The sequence below is a fragment of the Ranitomeya variabilis genome, chromosome 1 (genome assembly GCF_051348905.1).
Source record: "Ranitomeya variabilis isolate aRanVar5 chromosome 1, aRanVar5.hap1, whole genome shotgun sequence".
NCBI classification, from domain to species: domain Eukaryota; kingdom Metazoa; phylum Chordata; class Amphibia; order Anura; family Dendrobatidae; genus Ranitomeya; species Ranitomeya variabilis.
Window position 1 is genome coordinate 567,044,828 of NC_135232.1, and position 20,667 is coordinate 567,065,494.

General features: G+C 40.7%; 1 protein-coding gene across 43 annotated transcripts in view; it reads left to right on the forward strand.

The window, feature by feature from the left end:
• GPHN (gephyrin) overlaps nucleotides 1-20,667 on the forward strand; it is a 593,334-nt gene that overhangs the window by 506,670 nt on the left and 65,997 nt on the right. For 20 of the 43 annotated variants that reach the window (XM_077257046.1, XM_077257039.1, XM_077257080.1 and 17 more), the window contains one exon: nucleotides 10,370-10,402. The exons of the other annotated variants lie outside the window; for them this stretch is intronic. In XM_077257046.1, the coding sequence (XP_077113161.1) occupies nucleotides 10,370-10,402 (33 nt within the window). The remainder of the gene's footprint in view (nucleotides 1-10,369; nucleotides 10,403-20,667) is intronic. 43 annotated transcript variants of the gene reach the window in all.

Below are 20,667 nucleotides of genomic sequence, written 5' to 3' on the forward strand. Positions count from 1 at the left end.
CCATTGCCCTTTATGCACTCAGCAGAAGACACGGACTTTTGCCCTGTACACACTGTCAGCTTTATACAAGCACCATTGCCCCGTATGCACTGTCAACAGTGTACAAAAACCATTGCTCTCTACGCACTGTCAGCAGAATATAGGCAGCATTGTCCTGTGTGCACTGTCAGCAGAAGACAGGCACCATTGTTCTGTACTCGCTGTCAGCAGAATATAGGCACCATTGTCCTTTAAGCACTTTCAGCAGAATATAGACACCATTGTCCTGTATGCACTGTCAGCAGAATATAGGCATCATTGCCCTGTATGCACTGTCAGCAGAATATAGACACCATTTTCCTGTGTGCACTGTCAGCAGAATATAGGCACCATTGCCCTGTGTGCACTGTCAGCAGAAGACAGGCACCATTACCCTGTGCATATTGTCAGCAGAAGACAGGCAACATTGCCTTGTACTCTGTTATCAGAAGACAAGCACCATTGCCCTGTACATACTGTCAGCAGAAGACAGGCACCATTGCCCTGTACACAGTGTCAGCAGAATATAGGCACCATTGTCCTATAGGCACCATTGTCCTGTACGCACTGTCAGCAGAATATAGGCATCATTGCCCTGTACGCACTGTCAGCAGAATATAGGCATCATTGCCCTGTACGCACTGTCAGCAGAAGACAGGCACCATTGCCCGTACGTACTGTCAGCAGAATATAGACACCATTTTCCTGTGTGCACTGTCAGCAGAATATAGGCACCATTGCCCTGTGTGCACTGTCAGCAGAAGACAGGCACCATTACCCTGTGCATATTGTCAGCAGAAGACAGGCAACATTGCCTTGTACTCTGTTATCAGAAGACAAGCACCATTGCCCTGTACATACTGTCAGCAGAAGACAGGCACCATTGCCCTGTACACAGTGTCAGCAGAATATAGGCACCATTGTCCTGTACGCACTGTCAGCAGAATATAGGCATCATTGTCCTGTACGCACTGTCAGCAGAATATAGGCATCATTGCCCTGTACGCACTGTCAGCAGAATATAGGCACCATTGTCCTGTACGCACTGTCAGCAGAATATAGGCACCATTGCCCTGTACGCACTGTCAGCAGAATATAGGCACCATTGTCCTGTACGCACTGTCAGCAGAATATAGGCACCATTGTCCGGTACGCACTGTCAGCAGAATATAGGCATCATTGCCCTGTATGCACTGTCAGCAGAATATAGGCATCATTGCCCTGTACGCACTGTCAGCAGAATATAGGCATCATTGCCCTGTACGCACTGTCAGCAGAATATAGGCACCATTGTCCGGTACGTACTGTCAGCAGAATATAGGCACCATTGCTCTGTATGCACTGTCAGCAGAATATAGGCACCATTGTCCTGTGTGCACTGTCAGCAGAATATAGGCATCATTGCCCTGTACGCACTGTCAGCAGAATATAGGCATCATTGCCCTGTACGCACTGTCAGCAGAATATAGGCACCATTGTCCGGTACGCACTGTCAGCAGAATATAGGCACCATTGTCCGGTACGCACTGTCAGCAGAATATAGGCATCATTGCTCTGTATGCACTGTCAGCAGAATATAGGCACCATTGTCCTGTATGCACTGTCAGCAGAATATAGGCACCATTGTCCTGTATGCACTGTCAGCAGAATATAGGCACCATTGTCCTGTACGCACTGTCAGCAGAATATAGGCACCATTGTCCTGTATGCACTGTCAGCAGAATATAGGCACCATTGTCCTGTATGCACTGTCAGCAGAATATAGGCATCATTGCCCTGTATGCACTGTCAGCAGAATACAGGCATCATTGTCCGGTACGCACTGTCAGCAGAATATAGGCATCATTGCCCTGTATGCACTGTCAGCAGAATACAGGCACCATTGTCCTGTACGCACTGTCAGCAGAATATAGGCATCATTGCCCTGTATGCACTGTCAGCAGAATACAGGCACCATTGCCCTGTACGTTCTGTCAGCAGGCTGCAGGCACCATTGTCCTGTAGCGCCATCCGCAGATTGCGGGCACCATTGTCCTGTAGCACCATCCACAGAATGCAGGCACCATTGAGCTGAAGACCCTGTGAATTCTTTGTTTATACTGCCAAGCTTTTTCAGTCTGTCTACATGAAGAATGCAGACTGCCACCTGCTGACTTTTTTGTGTGTCTGTTGCAGGGCTCATTGATTTCTTATTTTTTTATCTGTATATAGCATATATCTTTATATATCTTTACATAGCCTTCCTGTATACCTGAATTGAGTTTGATTATTTATATTTCAGAAATGCAGTTTTTGCTATAATGGCACTGGAAGAAATGGGCAGACATCCAGTATAACCCACAATATGAGGAAAGGCTTCCATAATGTAGTCCTGGGCTATTGCTAATTTAATGGAGATTAGTCAAGTCAATTCCGGACCAGGAGATGTTTTTCAATGAGATTCAAACTAGGGGAAAAAAAATCCTACTTTCATGATTACTCAGCCCATATATTTCTAGTTCTTGGAACCCCCATATGTCTATGGATAGTACAACCCCTGGCAAAAATTATGGAATTACCGGCCTTGGAGGATGTTCATTCAGTTGTTTAATTTTGTAGAATAAAAGCAGATCACAGACATGGCACAAAACTAAAGTAATTTCAAATGGCAACTTTCTGGCTTTAAGAACCATTAAAAGAAATCAAGAACAAAAAATGTGGTAGTCAGGAATGGTTACTTTTTTTAACGAAGCATTGGGGAAAATTATGGAATCGCTCAAATCTGAAGAAAAAATTATGGAATTATGAAAAACAAACAAAAAAACACTCCAACACATCACTAGTATTTTGTTGCACCACCTCTGCTTTTATAACAGCTTGCAGTCTCTGAGGCCTGGACTTAAAAAGTGTCAAACAGTACTCTTCATCAATCTGGCTCCAACTTTCTCTGATTGCTGTTGCCAGATCAGCTTTACAGGTTGGAGCCTTGTCATGGACCATTTTCTTCAACTTCCACCAAAGATTTTCAATTGGATTGAGATCCGGTCTATTTGCAGGCCATGAGATTGACCTTTTGTGTCTTTTTTCAAGGAATGTTTGCACAGTTTTGGCTCTATGGCAGGATGCATTATCATCTTGAAAAATGATTTCATCATCCCCAAACATCCTTTCAATTGATGGGATAAGAAAAGTGTCCAAAATATCAACATAAACTTGTTCATTTATTGAAGATATAATGACAGCCATCTCCCCAGTGCCTTTACCTGACATGCAGCCCCATATCATCAATGACTGTGGAAATTTGCATGTTCTCTTCGGGCAGTCATCTTTATAAATCTCATTGGAACGGGACCAAACAAAAGTTCCAGCATCATCACTTTGCCCAATGCACATTCGTGATTCATCACTGAATATGACTTTCATCCAGTCATCCACAGTACACGATTGCTTTTCCTTAGCCCATTGTAACCTTGTTTTTTTCTGTTTAGGCGTTATTGATGGCTTTCGTTTAGCTTTTCTGTATGTAAATCCCATTTACTTTAGGCGGTTTCTTACAGTTCGGTCACAGACGTTGACTCCAGTTCCACCCATTCTTTCCTCATTTGTTTTGTTGTGTATTTCCTGTTTTGGAGAAATATTGCTTTAAGTTTCCAGTGTTGACACTTTGATGTCTTCCTTGGTCTACCAGTGTGTTTGCTTTTAACAACCTTCCCATGTTGTTTGTATTTGGTCCAGATTTTAGACACAGCTGACTGTGAATGACCAACATTTTTTGCAACGTTGCGTGATGATTTACCTCTTCTAAGAGTTTAATAATTCTCTCCTTTGTTTCAATTGACATCTCTCGTGTTGGAGCCATGATTCATGTCAGTCCACTTGATGCAACAGCTCTCCAAGGTGTGATTACTCTTTTTTAGATGAAGACTAACGAGCAGATCTAATTTGATGCAGGTGTTAGTTTTGGTCATGAAAATTTACAGGGTGATTCCATAATTTTTTTCCTCAGAATTGAGTGATTCCATAATTTTTCCCCTATGCTTGTTAAAAAAAAGTAACCATTACTGACAACCACATTTTTTGTTCTTGATTTCTTTTAGTGTTTCTTAAAGCCAGAAAGTTGCCATTTGAAATGACTGTAGTTTTGTGCCATGTCTGTGATCTGCTTTTTTTCTACAAAATTAAACAACTGAATGAACATCCTCCAAGGCCGGTGATTCCATAATTTTGCCAGGGGTTGTATTAGCAGGACATCTTAGGTGCTGAAGACTTCCTACCTGTGACCCTCTGAAGTGAATCTGTCTGTATATTATACTACTATAAATTTTGGCACAGCTAATACTTCCTCTGAAGGCTCGCGTTAGGAATAAGTGTATGGAGCTGATGGGTAAATATCATAGTGAATACTTTTCTGCCCAATGATGACAAAAGTATTCTAGGAGTGATACCTTTATTGGCGAACCAGAAAATAATATGTTTGCAAGCTTTCAGAGCACAGTGGCTCCTTCTTTATGTAAGATTACAAATAGATTAATAAGAGAAAAGCACATTTAAGGAATTACTACAGTAGGTAGTGTAGCTTTGTCATCATTGGGCAGAAAAGTATTCACATCGATTTTTCTGGCTAACATGGTACCACAATACAATTTGTTATTGTACATTGTAAATATCATAATATTTAATGTTTGTCGTCTTCTTAACCCATTTGGACTCACCGGATTCCAGCATCAGTCCCAATTCTCTCTTCTGTGTGTATCATCTTGTGATTGTGGTGTCATTATACTGTTACAGCCAGCAAATTAAGTGAGTTTGAATTATCTGGCCCAAAAACCTGATTATCTCGCACAGAACAATAAATGTCCCACTTATAGTGTTTATTGGCCATTGGTTTTTCTGTCTCCGACAAGTCATAAATATGTGGTCCGTACCGTGGATTTCTGTGTACGTGTGGGCAGAGTTGGCCTGAAGTTTCTTGGATCCCAATCCAAACTGTTTTCCAGGATTCTTCTAACTGTACATTCACATATTACAAGTCATGTGAAAATTATTTTGTCTAATATTTGTCACAATTCATCTTGTCATGCAGAATTTGGTTGAAGAATTTTGGCTCACTACTAGAGATGAGCGGATAGATTTGCGGGACTCCAGTCTAGTGTCAATGTCAGTGTTACCTTGCGGCTACATGGTAGGCCCGCAAATCTCTTAACTTCCGATGTCCTAGCACTGCTTTTGATTAGCCAGGGCTGGCAAAACATCATCTTTGTGTCACACAGATGACATTGCACTTGTCCTGACAACTCAAATGCTGCATTGTTAGCGCCGTAGGTTTGTGGCCTCCAAGGTAGATGCCAGGTGCTACTGACCTGGATGCTGTAACGGAATCCTGTGAATTGATCTGCTCCTCTCTACTTACAACTCTTCTCAGAATTCCTTTAGTTCAAATACGTTGAAGGATTTTCTAGCTTGAAATGCCCATCTAAGGACTTGCTGGAGCATTTCAATAATGGACATTCAAGTCAAGACTTTGCCTAGGTCACTCAAAAAATGAGCTGTCCATATAATGGTCTGACCACCATGGTCACCTAGAGGGTTAGCCAGTGTTTGTTTCTGCTCTGGGGTATGTCTCAAATGTGGAATTTTACCTATATTACATCCATATGTTCTTGTAGACATTCGTTTAACCTTTTCTTACTTTTGGGACATTCACAGGTTCTCATTGAGATATCTCCAGTTGTGGTAGTTTTCAATATAGATGGCATTTAAGTTCTTTGGCAGAGGGACCATCACTATATCACCCCTGCTTACAATACCGATGGGTTACTAATGGTACTTGGGAACCAGTTGAAAGCCTAGAGGTCTGCTGTTCTTGTGTACCTATTAGGTCCAGCCAAAAAGTATTACAGTGTGGTATATGGGTGATCCTCAGGAATTGTCCATCCCTGGTGAAACGTTTGGCAAATGATGACGTTTTCCAAATTCTAATCCTCTGTAATTGCCGATTCTAGTGTATTTTGCATACTCGTGGTCACATGTCAGCTAGAGTCTGAAACTAGTCTGAATGTGACCAGAAGAATGCAAAGTGCACTAGGTTACTTGACAACTACTGGAACTGATAAGCAGATCTGAATTCTATTGGTGTGCATTATCCATCTTTAAGATTCAGCAACATTTCACCAGAGTTGGTCAACCCCTCACATGGTCTAGTCACCTATCATAAAGTGTAAAACCCCTTTATTACAGGTTAAGTCCAGTCTGTTTCTAATGGTGGAATCATGTCAGATCATCGGTCCATGAAGTCAAACTGCCATTTGTCTCAAACACTAGAACAAGTGCACCTCTGACTCATATGAGGCAAAGTGGCCAAGTGGCTAAATCCTAGAACTCTTGTAACTTTTAGTTTTTGGTAGTTACTATGTGTGTGTGTGTGTGTGTGTGTGTGTGTGTGTGTGTGTGTGTGTTGTGTTAACTGTCTGTATGTGATTTATCCTCATGTTCTAGAACAGAGGTACCCAACCTTTCTGACCTTCAGAGCCATATTTAGCTATGAAAGCGGCTCATGAGCCACATTCAGGACTGAGAGAGGGTGGCTAGTCACATCCATCTCCTGTCCCACTTACAATAGTCACACCCAAAGCCCCCTATTACCGGTATAATGACAGCCAAAGCTTTTTCCACTGAAATCACACCAAGGCTGCATGCCAAGCTCAAGGTTTTCTTATCTTACCAGTATTCAGATCTGCTCTTCTCTGCAGGGATACACACAAAAGTCACTATCCAGAGATCTACTCAATAGCTGTTGGCTGTACCCGATACTAATGATAATGACATCCGTGAGCCACACATCACCTGTCTGCGAGCCACATGTGGTTGAGGATGCCTGTTCTAGAAGATTCTTTCCATATTAGAGGAGAGAGGAGAATTCTACCTATATTAATAATATTCTGACATATCCCCGGGGAGAAGGGAAGGGTAACTGAACAACACGTTCAGCAAATATAGCACCATCTAGATAAATTGTACTGTGCTGTTGTTACTTGCAGAAGACGTTTGTTCATGGACATCTCGACAGAAGTGAAGGGATTCTAGTCCTTGAGGAGCCGTTTGGTGTATAGACGTCAGTAGTGTTACCATTATTCACAACATGTTGTGTTACAGACAAAGCCACATCACCTCAAGAAAGATTGATAGACTTCACATTAGCTAGAGGAAGTGGCCATTTTCATATGATAAAGGCATAGAACGCCTCTTCGGGGTGTATATACGGTTGTGTGAAAAAGTATTTGCCCCCTTCCTGATTTCCTTTTCTTTAGCATATTTGTCACACTTAAATGTTTCAGATCTCCAGACAAATGTAAATATTAGACAAAAATAACACAAGTAATCACAAAATGCAGTTTTTAAATTAAGGTCTTTATTAAGGGAAAAATAAATCCAAACTTACCAGGCCCTGTGTGAAAAAAGTGATTGTTTGGATATTGTTTGTGGGGTCTTTTATGACTTCTTGGATGAGTCCATTGCTGTGCTCTCGGGGTAATTTTGGTCAGCCAGCCACTCCTGGGAAGGTTCACCACCACTGTTCCATGTTTTTGCCATTTGTGGATAATGGTTCTCACTGTGGTTCGTTGGAGTCCCAAAGCTTAAAAAATGGCTTTACCAGTATGATAAATCTCAACTACTTTGTCATTTGTTCCAGAATGTCTTCAAATCATGGCATGATGTCTAGCTTTTGAGGATTTTTTGGTCCTTCTTCACTTTGTCAGGCAGGTTCTGTTTAAGGGATTTCTTGTTTGAGAACAGGTGTGGCCGTAATCAGGCCTGCATGTTGCTAAGGACTTTAAACTCAGCTTTCCAAAGATATGATAAGTTAATTTATGTTTTAAGGGGGGCAATTAATTTTTCACACAGGGTCCTGTAGGTTTGGATTTTAAGAAAGGAAGCAGAAAGCACTGGCGCTCCTGATGGTTCCTGGTGGGGAAGCAAATGCTTAGTGTAGAGTGCTGCTGGTGATTATGACAGGTTCTGTGTGGACCTGTAGAATATATCGTATAAGGAAAATGGTATTCACCTGCGCTGTCTACAAAAACGAACAATGAAATGAACAATCCGTATAATGGAGTAAAATGGATAGATAAATAGATAGGTAAATGAATAAGAGAGCACTTACTTAATGAATAATTATTGGCTATGCAGTGGATGTTGTGATGGGCCCTTAAAGTGCTACCAGAATCTTTAGGGAATGAAAGAAGAAAGCATAAATGTTTGTATTGGTGAATATAGTGAAACTATATAGATTTATAATATATACTCACACAGATATTGAATGGAAATGTGCAATGAAGAGACGTGATTCCTATATATCTGCAATTGATGCGGGTATTGTGATGACCACGGTTACTTATTCCTCAGAGGTTTATAGTAGTTGCCCCTGCTTAAATATATATACAACCTTTATATAGGTATGGTTTTGAATAAATGCGGTCTAGTTTTCTCAGTACACAGTAAACTTACTGCTGGTGGGAGTAGCGCAGGATTCCGTTAGGTTAAGGTGCTAAGATGACCGTCAGGTGCTGGCTGACAAGGATTACTGTGATTAGAATTGATTGCCCATATGTTTAGATGAGGAGAAATGCTCCCCTAGTATGTTGGAGCACTAATATGCCACAATTGCTATGTGCACATAAAATCAGACTACTGAGTGCGGAGGGAAGCGGTTCCGGAAAAATATGTGCCACCGCTAGGTTTACCGCTGTGGCAGAGCGGTGGGTTAAGGAGAGAGTGGCGGCAGAAGCCACGCGACCGCGAGACCTCGCGTGCCCCGGCCGGATGCAGCGCTGAGGTAGCGGTCGGAGAGGGTGGGCGGAGCTACTGGTGATGTCACCACGCTACGGGGCTAAAGAGGACAGGTGTGCTAGTATAGCTAGTCAGCCAACCAACGCGTTTCAAGGGCGCTGGCCCTCTTCATCAGGGTTAAGGTTTGGATTTTGTTTTCCCTCAGTAATAAAGACCTTCATTTAAAAACTGTATTTTGTGATTACTTGTGTTATCCTTGTCTTATATTTAAATTTGTTTGGTGATCAAAACATTTAAGTGTGACAAACATGGAAAAGAATAGGAAATCAGGAAGGGGGCAAACACTTTTTCACATAACTGTATGTAATGCAGTCGAATTTGTCATTTTACATCAGTAAACTTTCACTTGATTCTCCAGTCCTCTTTTCACACCTGCCATCATGGTAAAATTTGCAAGTCATGCTGTTCTTGTAGAAATCTGCCATATCATTGCTCAGAAATCTGACATTAAAGTTTTATGCAAATGAGGCGCAAGTGCATTGGGTGTGACAAACCACTTTATGCTATTATTCCCCACCTGCTCCTTGCGTTGATAGACAAGTCGATTCATCTTGCAAAATTCTCTGTGACAGGAAGCAGATGAGAGATGGTGGATTGACCTGTCAACCAAACGCCGGAGCCAAGCCCTGGTTGGGAAATATGGAGTGAGGAATGAAGAGCTGAAAGTGTAAAGTCACTCCCCAATGCACTTGTGCCTCATTTGCATATAACACATATGGTGGGTTTGTACACCAAAGGTATCTCTTTACTCATCGTGAGGCCTCTCATACAGCCTTTCTCCGCCTCTGGGCAAGTGGTATCACTGGCACTTTCCCCATGAATACTTGTCCTGATGAAGTCATGGACAAATCAGATGGCATCGGTGGTTCCATAGTTCATTGCAGAAAGTAAGGCACAGAAAAACGCCCCAGAGAGGAGACAAAGAGTCCACCGCAGATAGGGGCAGTGCCGATTAGTTGACATTAGCCTTAAATCATGAACTTCAAGGAGGCTAGAAGAGGACTTCATAAGGAATATTATTTCTTGCTTAATATTTTCTTTAAGGTTTTTTACAACGATTAAATAGAGCTCCAGATCCGTGTTATTACTTGTAATGATTATCTTCTACGTCTTTGATGGGTATCACTTTTCATCTGTTAATGAGGCTTTAGAATAAGTAAAACTATCTATAACTGTAAAAAGCAGGTAAGTATCCCAAAAAAATCCCTATCGGAGCCTCAGCTCTAGTAGACCAAGAACCTTATTATTTTCTGTTCCGTTTCCTTGTCATATCATTCCTCCATCGGCCATTACCCAGCACTCGTGATTGTGGCTGTGTGTTTTCGATTAGAAGTCATTGAGTAATTGTTTCTAGCAGGCCATAAATGATGTGACGTTCGGTGGTGCTCATGGCATACCACGCAGGGGTAATGAGCGCGTGTGTGTGCGGACAGCAGAATGTGTTCATATGTCATTTGACAATTATCATCTTTTCGATTTGAAGAATCTACTTGATAAAAAAAACAATCGCACATTTTTTTTCCAGGACATTTGGATTGCTGCCCCCTCCTTTTCTCAGGTTGTATTTTTGACTTTCCGTTTTCATAGACTCCATGGTTTGCTTTGCTTCAACGCTCTTCCATATTGATTGTTGTAGTGTGTATATCGTGTCATTGGTCTGGGGAACTATGTGCTCTTCTGTATTCTCTTGTGGTGATTTTGTAAATATCTTTTTTCCATTTATTACACCACTTCTTCATTGGCTTTATGTAGAGCAAATGTACCAATATGATCCCATCACTTCATCAGCCATGAAAGGGAATCTGTCAGCAAGTTTTTACTACACCATCTGAGAACAACATATGATGTAGAGGCTGAGACCCTGATTTCAATGATGTATCACTTGTTAGGCTGTTTTATTAAAATCAGTGTTTTTTCAAGAGAGTATCATTACTAGACTAGGTGTCTCATGCCTCCTAGTCCTCCTACTCTATGTAAGCAACCACGCCCCCACCACTGATTAGCAGCTTTCTGCCAGTGATGGGGGAGGGATTATTCAGGGCTCAACATTTATTGCACTGTTACATCTACAACAGTGATTGTATCAAACTGACAGCAAGCAGCCCAGTAAGTGACACATCGCTGGAATCAGGGTCTCAGCCTCTTCATCATGCTGCTCTCATATTACATAGCAAAACCTGCTGACAGATTCCCTTTAATGTAGAAAAAATACTAGAGCTGTTGTGAGATTGTCTGCTTGCCCCTATAATTACACACTAGACTTTTTAGACTTTTATGTAGATGTTGTGACAAATAAATGCTTTGTGTTCTATCTGTGATACAGTATGTATATTTTAGGTATGTGTCATCAGCATTGGTGTCATGGACAAGATTCTTGTGTCTTCTCTTTCGAGACGACCCTTTTGGAGCTCAAGTTTTGTCATTACATGTTTTCTCTCACTCCATGCACATTATCATGCCCTTTTTGTACACATCCACAATATCTTTCTACTGTCATGTTGTAGAATAGTGTCTGTACGTGTGCACTTCCTGTATCCTCCATCTCTTACTTGCATATGACTTTTGTGCTGTAAAACTTTATACACATGCATACTTGTTTCAGAACCTGTTGGATCCTTTTTTGTTTATTTTTTTGACTTCTTACATAGAATATGTGGCTATATCCTATATATCGAATATAAAATATGCTTAAATGAAGCATTTACTGCTTTGAATGCAGCAGATGTTCATATATGTTTTCGATTGTACGTAATAAAAGGGAGACCATATTGTATAATAATTACATCTTAGCTCAGTCATTCCCGACCTTTTAACCATGGCAACCCCTTTCTCATAATTAACGTCTACAACTATCTCAAACCAAACTTAAAAAAAAAAAGTGGCACCGCTAATGTTTTTTATTCCGAGGAACCTTTAAAAAGGTGGTTCTACCAGTGGCTTAACATGGGGGGAACAGGGCTGATGTTTTGGGCACCAAATATTGATCCGCCCTCCTTCCTTCCTGCACTCAATTGCCGCTTATGTTTGGAGGGCCAAGGGCTGCTTTAAAATCAAGTTTGATGCTTCAGAGTGCAGGAGTCGAGATGAGTGTGTCATTTTCTGCTGCACTCTGCATAGACAGTGACTGAGATGACAAAGCTCTCAGTGTGATAAAGTGAGTTTTGTCAACTTGGTCACTGCGTGTGCGAAGTGCTAACGGATGACAAACTCATCGCGACTGCTGTGCTCTGCAGCTGAAGGGATGATAAAGGCAGCACTGTGCTCTCCCACAGCTTTCCGCCTTTCATCTCACTTATAACTGTTTGCGAGCAGTCCTAAATTTTAAAAAAAGTATCCCTTGTAAAAAATAAAAAACAAGAAAACACCTTAAAGATACTTTTTCTAATGAGGGTTGATTTAAGGTTAGGGTTAAAACTAGGTTTAGGGATAGCGCCAACCTGACTCTGTTATTGTTACTGTGCACAATCTAGTTGACAGGTTCCTTTTAAGGCTAAGAAAATAAAAACACAAAACTGGACACAAAAAGTAAAAAAATAAAATAACATTTTAAAATGTTATGTTCACAGCTCAAAATACTGATGATCAGGTGGCTGCAACTCATCAATATTCTGGGAGTGTGGACGTCCGCCCTGGCCAAATAGCCAAGGTTGCTGCAGTTCAGTGGCCGCTGATTGGCTGCAGTAGACCCTTGATGCAACAATGTCAAGTAAACTGCTGGGAACCCTTTCTTTCTTAAAAAATAGGTTAGTTATATTTAATTTATTTATTTACAGTGGGTACGGAAAGTATTCAGGCCCCTTTTAAATTTTTCACTCTTTGTTTCATTGCAGCCATTTGGTAAATTCAAAAAAGTTAATTTTTTTTATTTTTTTCTCTGCACCCCATCTTGACTGAAAAAAGTAGAAATGTAGAAATTTTTGCAAATTTAATAAAAAAGAAAAACTGAAATATCACATGGTCATACGTATTCAGACCCTTTGCTCAGGCACTCATATTTAAGTCACATGCTGTCATTTCCTTGTGATCCTCCTTGAGATGGTTCTACTCATTCATTGGCGTCCAGCTGTGTTCAATTAAACTGATAGGACTTGATTTGGAAAAGCACACACCAGTCTATATAAGACCTCACAGCTCACAGTGCATGTCAGACCAAATGAGAATCATGAGGTCAAAGGAAGTGGCCAAGGAGCTCAGAGAATTGTGGCAAGCCACAGATCTGGCCAAGGTTACAACATAATTTCTGCAGTACTCAAGGTTCCTAAGAGCACAGTGGCCTCCATAATCCTTAAATGGAAGAAGCTTGGGACCACTAGAAGTCTTCTTAGACCTGGCCGTCCAGCCAAACTGAGCAATTGTGGGAGAAGAGCCTTTGTGAGAGAGGTAAAGAAGAACCCCAAGATCACTGTGGCTGAGCTCCAGAGATGCAGTAGGGAGATGGGAGAAAGTTCCACAAAGTCAACTATCACTGCAGACCTCCACCAGTCAGGCCTTTATGCCAGAGTGGCCCAACAGAAGCCTCTCCTCATGTGCAAGACATATGAAAGCCCGCATAGAGTTTGCTAAAAAAACACATGAAGGACTCCCAGACTATGAGAGATAAGATTCTCTGGTCTGATGAGATGAAGATAGACCTTTTTGGTGATAATTTTAAGCGGTATGTGTGGAGAAAACCAGACACTGGTCATCACCTGCCCAATACAATCCCAACAGTGAAACATAGTGGTGACAGCATCATGCTATGGGGGTGATTTTCAGCTGCAGGGACAGGACGACTGGTTGTCATTGAAGGAAACATGAATGCAGCCAAGTACAGAGATATCCTGGATGAAAACCTCTTCCAGAGTGCTCTGGGCCTCAGACTTGGCCGATGATTCACCTTCCAACAAGACAATGACCCTAAAGGTACCTTCACACGAAACGACTTTGTAACGATATCGCTAGCGATCCGTGACGTTGCAGCGTCCTCGCTAGCGATATCGTTTCGTTTGACACGCAGCAGCGATCAGGATCCTGCTGTGATGTCGCTGGTCGCTGAATAAAGTCTAGAACTTTATTTGGTCGTCCGATCGCCGTGTATCGTTGGGTTTGAAAGCAAAAGCAACGATACCAGCGATGTTTTACACTGGTAACCAGGGTAAACATCGGGTTACCAAGCGCAGGGCCGCGCTTAGTAACCCGATGTTTACCCTGGTTACCAGCGTAAAAGTAAAAAAAACAAACAGTACATGCTCACCTGCGCGTCCCCCAGCGTCTGCTTCCTGACACTTACTGAGCGCCGGCCCTAAAGTGAAAGTGAAAGCACAGCGGTGACGTCACCGCTGTGCTGTTAGGGCCGGAGCTCAGTCAGTGTCAGGAAGCAGACGCTGGGGGACGCGCAGGTGAGTATGTACTGTTTGTTTTTTTTACTTTTACACTGGTAACCAGGGTAAACATCGGGTTACTAAGCGCGGCCCTGCGCTTAGTAACCCGATGTTTACCCTGGTTACCCGGGGACCTCGGCATCGTTGGTCGCCGGAGAGCGGTCTGTGTGACAGCTCCCCAGCGATCAAACAGCGACGCTGCAGCGATCGGCATCGTTGTCGCTATCGCTGCAGCGTCGCTTCGTGTGAAGGTACCTTAAGCACACAGCTAAAATAATAAAGAAGTGGCTTCAGAACAACTCTGTGACCATTCTTGACTGGCCCAACCAGAGCCCTGACCTAAACCCAGTTGAACATCTCTGGAGAGACCTGAAAATGGCTGTCCACCAACATTCACCATCCAACCTGACGGAACTGGAGAGGATCTGCAAGGAAGAATGGCAGAGGATCCCCAAATCCAGGTGTGAAAAACTTTGTGTCATTCCCAAGAAGACTCATGGCTGTACTAGCTCTAAAAGGTGCTTCTACTCAATACTGAGCAAAGGGTCTGAATACTTATGACCACGTGATATTTCAGTTTTTCTTTTTTAATAGATTTGCAAAAATTACTACGCTTTTTTCAGTCAAGATGGGGTGCAGAGTGTACATTAATGAGAAAAATGATGTTTTTTTTAATTTATCAAATGGTTGCAATGAAACATAATGTTAATGATTTAAAGGGGTCTGATACTTTCCGTACCCACTGTAAGCACTAATTTATATGGCCGATGAATTTTCCACCAGCTTTGCATAAATCAATAATGCAAGTGAATATAACAAACTTAGTAATATAGCTTATAAGAGAAATCTGCTTCTTTTGCCACTTATGAGACATTTCTTCCCCTTCTCCTTGCTTTCTAAACTCACCATTCATTCCGGCAAGACGGACTGCCAGCTTATTGAGTAAGGGGGGGGAGAAGTGAGAAGCATACAGCGCAGTGAGAGAACAAGCAGGCACAGGCAGATTGTGCTGCAGCATTCAGCAAATGCATTTCTCTTCATTGCTGAATTCACAGCCACACAGCGTAGTACTGCTGTTTAATGTCTTGCATGCTATTGTTTCTTTCTGTGTGCTACAAAGAAAAACGTTTGAAATCCTTCTTTCTCTGTGTGTGCTGAATATGGGAGATATCATAGTCGTTTGGGTCCACCCACTAGGTCAGATGCAACTGAAAATTGGTCATCTAATGGCCAGGAATAGTGTTATTGCTCATGTTGGACACACATGACCGATATATTTTGACAAGTTATCTGGAACAACAGGTATGCTTTAACTGTTGAGACTAATACTCTCCTATTTAATTCCCATATAAAATAAGACTTGAAGACTTGAATATATTTAGTCTAGTAATGTATTTCATATGTACCAGAGCATAGACTGCTAATGACCTAGGCAGAGAGTCGTCCATGTTCACGTTGGCTCTTTTGGTCACAGTGGGTCATGTTGACATGGATAGGGCTTCTTTTCATTACAAGCAACACAAAGATTTTTCTGCATTTGTAGTAAAGGGAATGAATACTTGAGTTGGAGGGTCTTATAAAGTATAACAATACAAGATGATCAAAGCCTTAGAAAATGGGAATTCGAAATATTGCAATATATACTCATATACTGAAATGTGTTTTACTTTTTTTTATTATTAGTTATTATTATTAAAATGTTTTTATTCACTCTAAATTTTGGACTTTTTTTTTCCTATCAAAGCCGCCAAAATTATGTAGTCAGTCATTTTTTTTCTTATCAGAATAGAAGAGTACACCTGAACTTTCTGAATGTTGGACTTATTTATTTTTTCAGTGCATTTCAGTTTAGGACTGGGTCCAGCTGGTTGTTTTATGACTGATGTAGAGTTGTGTAACTACTGGACATCTGTACCCAGATTAAAAAAAATGCACTAGAACCAGTCTCCTGTAAATGACAGGAAACGATCATACAAATCTATGGGATCAGTTCCGGCATCCTTTTAACTTCACTGCTACGATAGAGGGGAAAAACTGATTTTTAGTAAATGAGTCGTAAGAGTGAAAAACAGTTTATATAATAAAATGCTTACAAAAAAACCCACATATAATAATTTCATCTTTTACTGTGGGAGATTTATACGAATGTATTGTCTTTTGTAATAGTTTAGTTTTTCACATCCTGATTGCCGATAAAAAAAAAAACAAACAAAAAACTAAAATCGTACCAACCTTTCTTGCACTGGATTACTTTGTATTTTGGTCGGTCTCATGATGGATCGCTACAAATACTATCTTGTATAACACAGGTTAGCCATGCCTAAGGACGAATAGGGCAAATAATAATTTAATGAAGTTCTTAATGTATACCTTGACCTTCTGAACAGCCCCCTCCCTATCTTTAGAACATAGACTCATGTTGAAATTCTACTGACCCCATCGGTAGCGCAATCTCGCAGAGGTCATCAGCCTCATAAATATGTTAGCGTTTCTTGGGCTTGAAGGCTAAGCAGTAAAGTTTATTAATGATTGGAGGACAGAAACTTGGAAGATAGAAGGTACTTGAGAAGGCGTAATTGTACTGGAAAAGTCTATAAATGAAATATCCATTTATCGATGAAAAGATATACTGGTATGTATAAAATACATAGACCCGGAGAGTTATACAATATGTCGGCGCTTGCTTCTTTTACAATGACTTGATAGCCTTTCTTTGACCACTTAATGCTTCAGTATTGGTCTGTTGGTCTGTGAATCTCATCAAAACCTTCTAGACTTATCTAACAAAAAAAAAACCCAATGACAAACAGTCAACCAGTGGGAAATTTCCGAAATTGGAAACCAATGTCAAAAAAACAGCAAAAAAAAGGAGGTGAGGGTGAATGCAAAGAAATGCCTGCCTTTTTTCTAGGAATGCTGCATTTCGTATGCGCGCTCACCTGCATGTGTCTTGTTTCTATGAACATACTGGGGTTATAAAAAGTCTACAACCTTGAAATTGCAGATTTTTGTGTCAAAATTTTTGAGATCAAGATAAATGTCAGATGTTTCTCCTTATTAAGGTCCTTGCTTCTCCAAATCATTGATTTTTTTCGGTCTTTTGGTTTGATTGTAGCATTGGTAAGAACTTGGTCCCTATGGAGCCACATTATCTCTATTAATTTTTTTGACCACTTAAAAATTTTGGTAATACTTCTCTCACCCCATAGATGAGAATTATAAGTATGTTACTAGGGTGGTCTTACTCTTCCTTTGCTTTTCTATTGAACCGAATGTTCATGTGTGATCGTCAGGTGCTTTCTGCGCTGGACATTAGAAGACATCTCCGCGACTCATCCTCCACTGGAGTTTTATTTTTTCTTTTCTTTCCTTACAATTTCTTTTTTCCTAAGATTTTTCTGCCTTTTTTTGTTAAACATTTTGTTGCCTACTACGGCACACCAAAGTTCTAAAATGTCCAGCATGATCATACTAGCCATTGGTCCCACTTTCCGAAGCACAAAAAAGCAAGGTTCATACAACCCCTTTTCCAAAGGGGATTTCTTTGGGTGGTCCCAGGGCAGGCATAACGTGTCCTGATTTTATCATAAAATTTTGGTAAGTGTATATAATTTATCTTCATTTAATTCCTTCCACCACAAAGGTCTGCATTTTCTTAGAGGGTTTGGAGGCTCTTTCTAACTACTGTATGTATCCCTATATATACAGCCACGTGTATATATTTATATGTACTGTGTATTGAGTGTGATTTATATTGTTTTTATCTTTGTTCTTTTTTTTTCTTGCTATATTTGTGGCCTGAATCCAAATAATAGCCTTTTTCTTTTAACTCTTGTATACTAAAAGTAGTATCCTTATAGGGCATGTCTGTTTGACTGTCTGACGGTACACCTCGATCCTATATACATCTTTCAACAGATACTTTCTGTTGAGTGAGTGGGCGTGGTAACCCTATGGCTTCAGAAATGGATGGAAGTCAATGTACTTGATTGAGATGTAGATCTTGTAGAACTGCTAAAATATCTCCAAATGTGAGAATTTTAGGGGGACGTCCAGTATGGTTCATGGTTTCTCATAGATATCCTTCATAGGGAGAGTTTGATGTTGCTTTACACCTGCCTCCCATAGTGTTTAGTCCTTCATGTACCCATTCCATGCCTGTACACTTCATGTATCTATTGTACCCAAGTGATTTTTACAGAAACTGTATACATTTGACAAAAAGCTACTGTTGATATAGCTGTGAAACACAGAGTTTGCTATACATATCATAGTATGTATGTTTTGTTCCAGGTTTTGATATGTAAGCTTATAATTACACCCACAAAGTGCCAACATTGAACATTGGTTCATCTGAAGAAGTGATTAAGATTGGAAGATGACAGTTTGTGGGTCCAATTACCCCACGCGTAACACATTTCTTCACATTAGTCATCACATTGATTTCAGATTAATATTTTATTCAATGAGCTCTTGTCTTCTAGATTTCTTCAGGGCAAAGTGTTTGCTGTCTACAGCTTTAGTCCCCCATCCAGGATGCTATCATATATGTAGGTCACCTATTCTTCTGAGCTATTGGGAAGTACATATAGATGTGGCAAACACCAAACGAACATATATTGCACACCATGGCACAGGACCTGGTCCATCGGCCAAGTCGGCAGTCTGTGGTTGCTGGACAGGAGCCTTAAAAACTGCCTCCAACTTAAGGCATGCATGGCCCTTCTCTTGAGTAGTTAGCCTGGGGTGACATCATCGTAGCGGTGAGAAGCAAAAGAAGAACCATGGAGGTAAGAGGTGGTTCTCAGTTACTGACAAGGCTGACCAACCTAGTCCTGTGAATCGACTCTACTGGGCATATTACTCCATTCCAATAGCACTGCAGCCATAATATATAGTTGTATTTGCTCCAACAGTTGTAGGGAATTGTATACCAAATCTGTTTGCCTAAACTAAGCTCTCTGCAAAATATTGCCAAAACCCCCATTATGCCTGTCCTCCAGGTTTATGCTTTGGGCCTCTAGTCCATGAATATTCCCAAGGCAACATATTGCCAAAAATATCCAAAACAGACAACATTGTTCAAATTCCCCATAAAGAAGACATGTGTTACGGTACAGCACTTTCTAGTACAACAAACCAAGAACTCTTCTTTATTTTATGTGCAGTAATAGAGAATGGAGATACTAAAATAGTCCACAGCCTACAACCGGTTCACGACACGCTTCCTCTCCTCAGCTTGTGATCAACATAGTAAAGAGGAAGACTCGTAGCTCATGCTATCCTCACATTATTTTTCCACTTTAGATAGAAAGACCTGTTGTATGTTTTTCCCTCTATGACTTTTAATGACTCCTTAATCAATGCTCCAGCCACGTCTCTTCTAACAGTGCGGTTCCTTTGTTAGGCCACGTTCACTATTTGGTCAGTTTTACCTTAGCATTTGTGAGCCAAAACCAGGAGTGGATCAATAAGACTATGTGCCCACGTTGCAGAATCTAAACAGAATTTTCCTCATCAAAACCGGACTCCCTTGCCAGGAAATCCACTCGCTTTTTTTTTGCATTTTTATCTTGTATTTGTCGCTTTTTTCTTGCATTTTTCTAGCGTTTTTCCATGCGTTTCAATGCAATTATATACTGCAAAAATCGCAGCGATTCCACAAAGTTAGTGAACATGCTGCAGAAAAAAACACAGTATGTGCACAACAATGCGGAATTCCATTAAAAATAATGTAATGCATTTTTTAAGCGTTTCTGCTTAAAAAATGCAACGTGGGCACATAGCCTTAGAGGAAAAGTATAATAGAAACATGTCACCACTTCTGCATTTATCACTCCTGGATTTGGCTTACAAATACTGATATAAAATACTGAAGGTGTGAACGTGGCCTTAAGGGCTGTTCTGTACATGTTCTCCCCACTTGATAGTGAATGGGACAAAAAAAATAGTTTTCCAATGGCTAGAATCAGGATGGGGTTACTACATATTCAGATATCTTCTCTACACATTGAACCCCGTTTACCAAAACTCAAAAGGTGTGATAAAAAAAATTGCTTATATCCTTGGCAGGTATTTCAATATTTATAAAAGGTGAAGAACTTCTTGTTCTTTTGGTAGGAGATATTTGATCAAAAATTGTCTTTTCAAGGACATTTCAAGATATGTCTCAATCTATATCTAGAAGTCAAGAGCTGATAAAAATGTAATTTCAATATTCTCTTAGTTTTTGGATACTAATATCCTTGGGAGTTGGCCTTTTTGGTGTATAAGCACTGGGTTCACAAACCTATATCACATTCACACATTTCATGCTTATATAAGTCTATCCTAAAGAGCAGAAGGTAGGTCATGAAGTAAACATGAAGTCTAAGATGTTTTATTCATTTCTCTATCCATCTCCCATCCACAAAAACCATTCCAATGTATGGTCCTGCAATGTGTAGCTCTGAAAACTATTTTT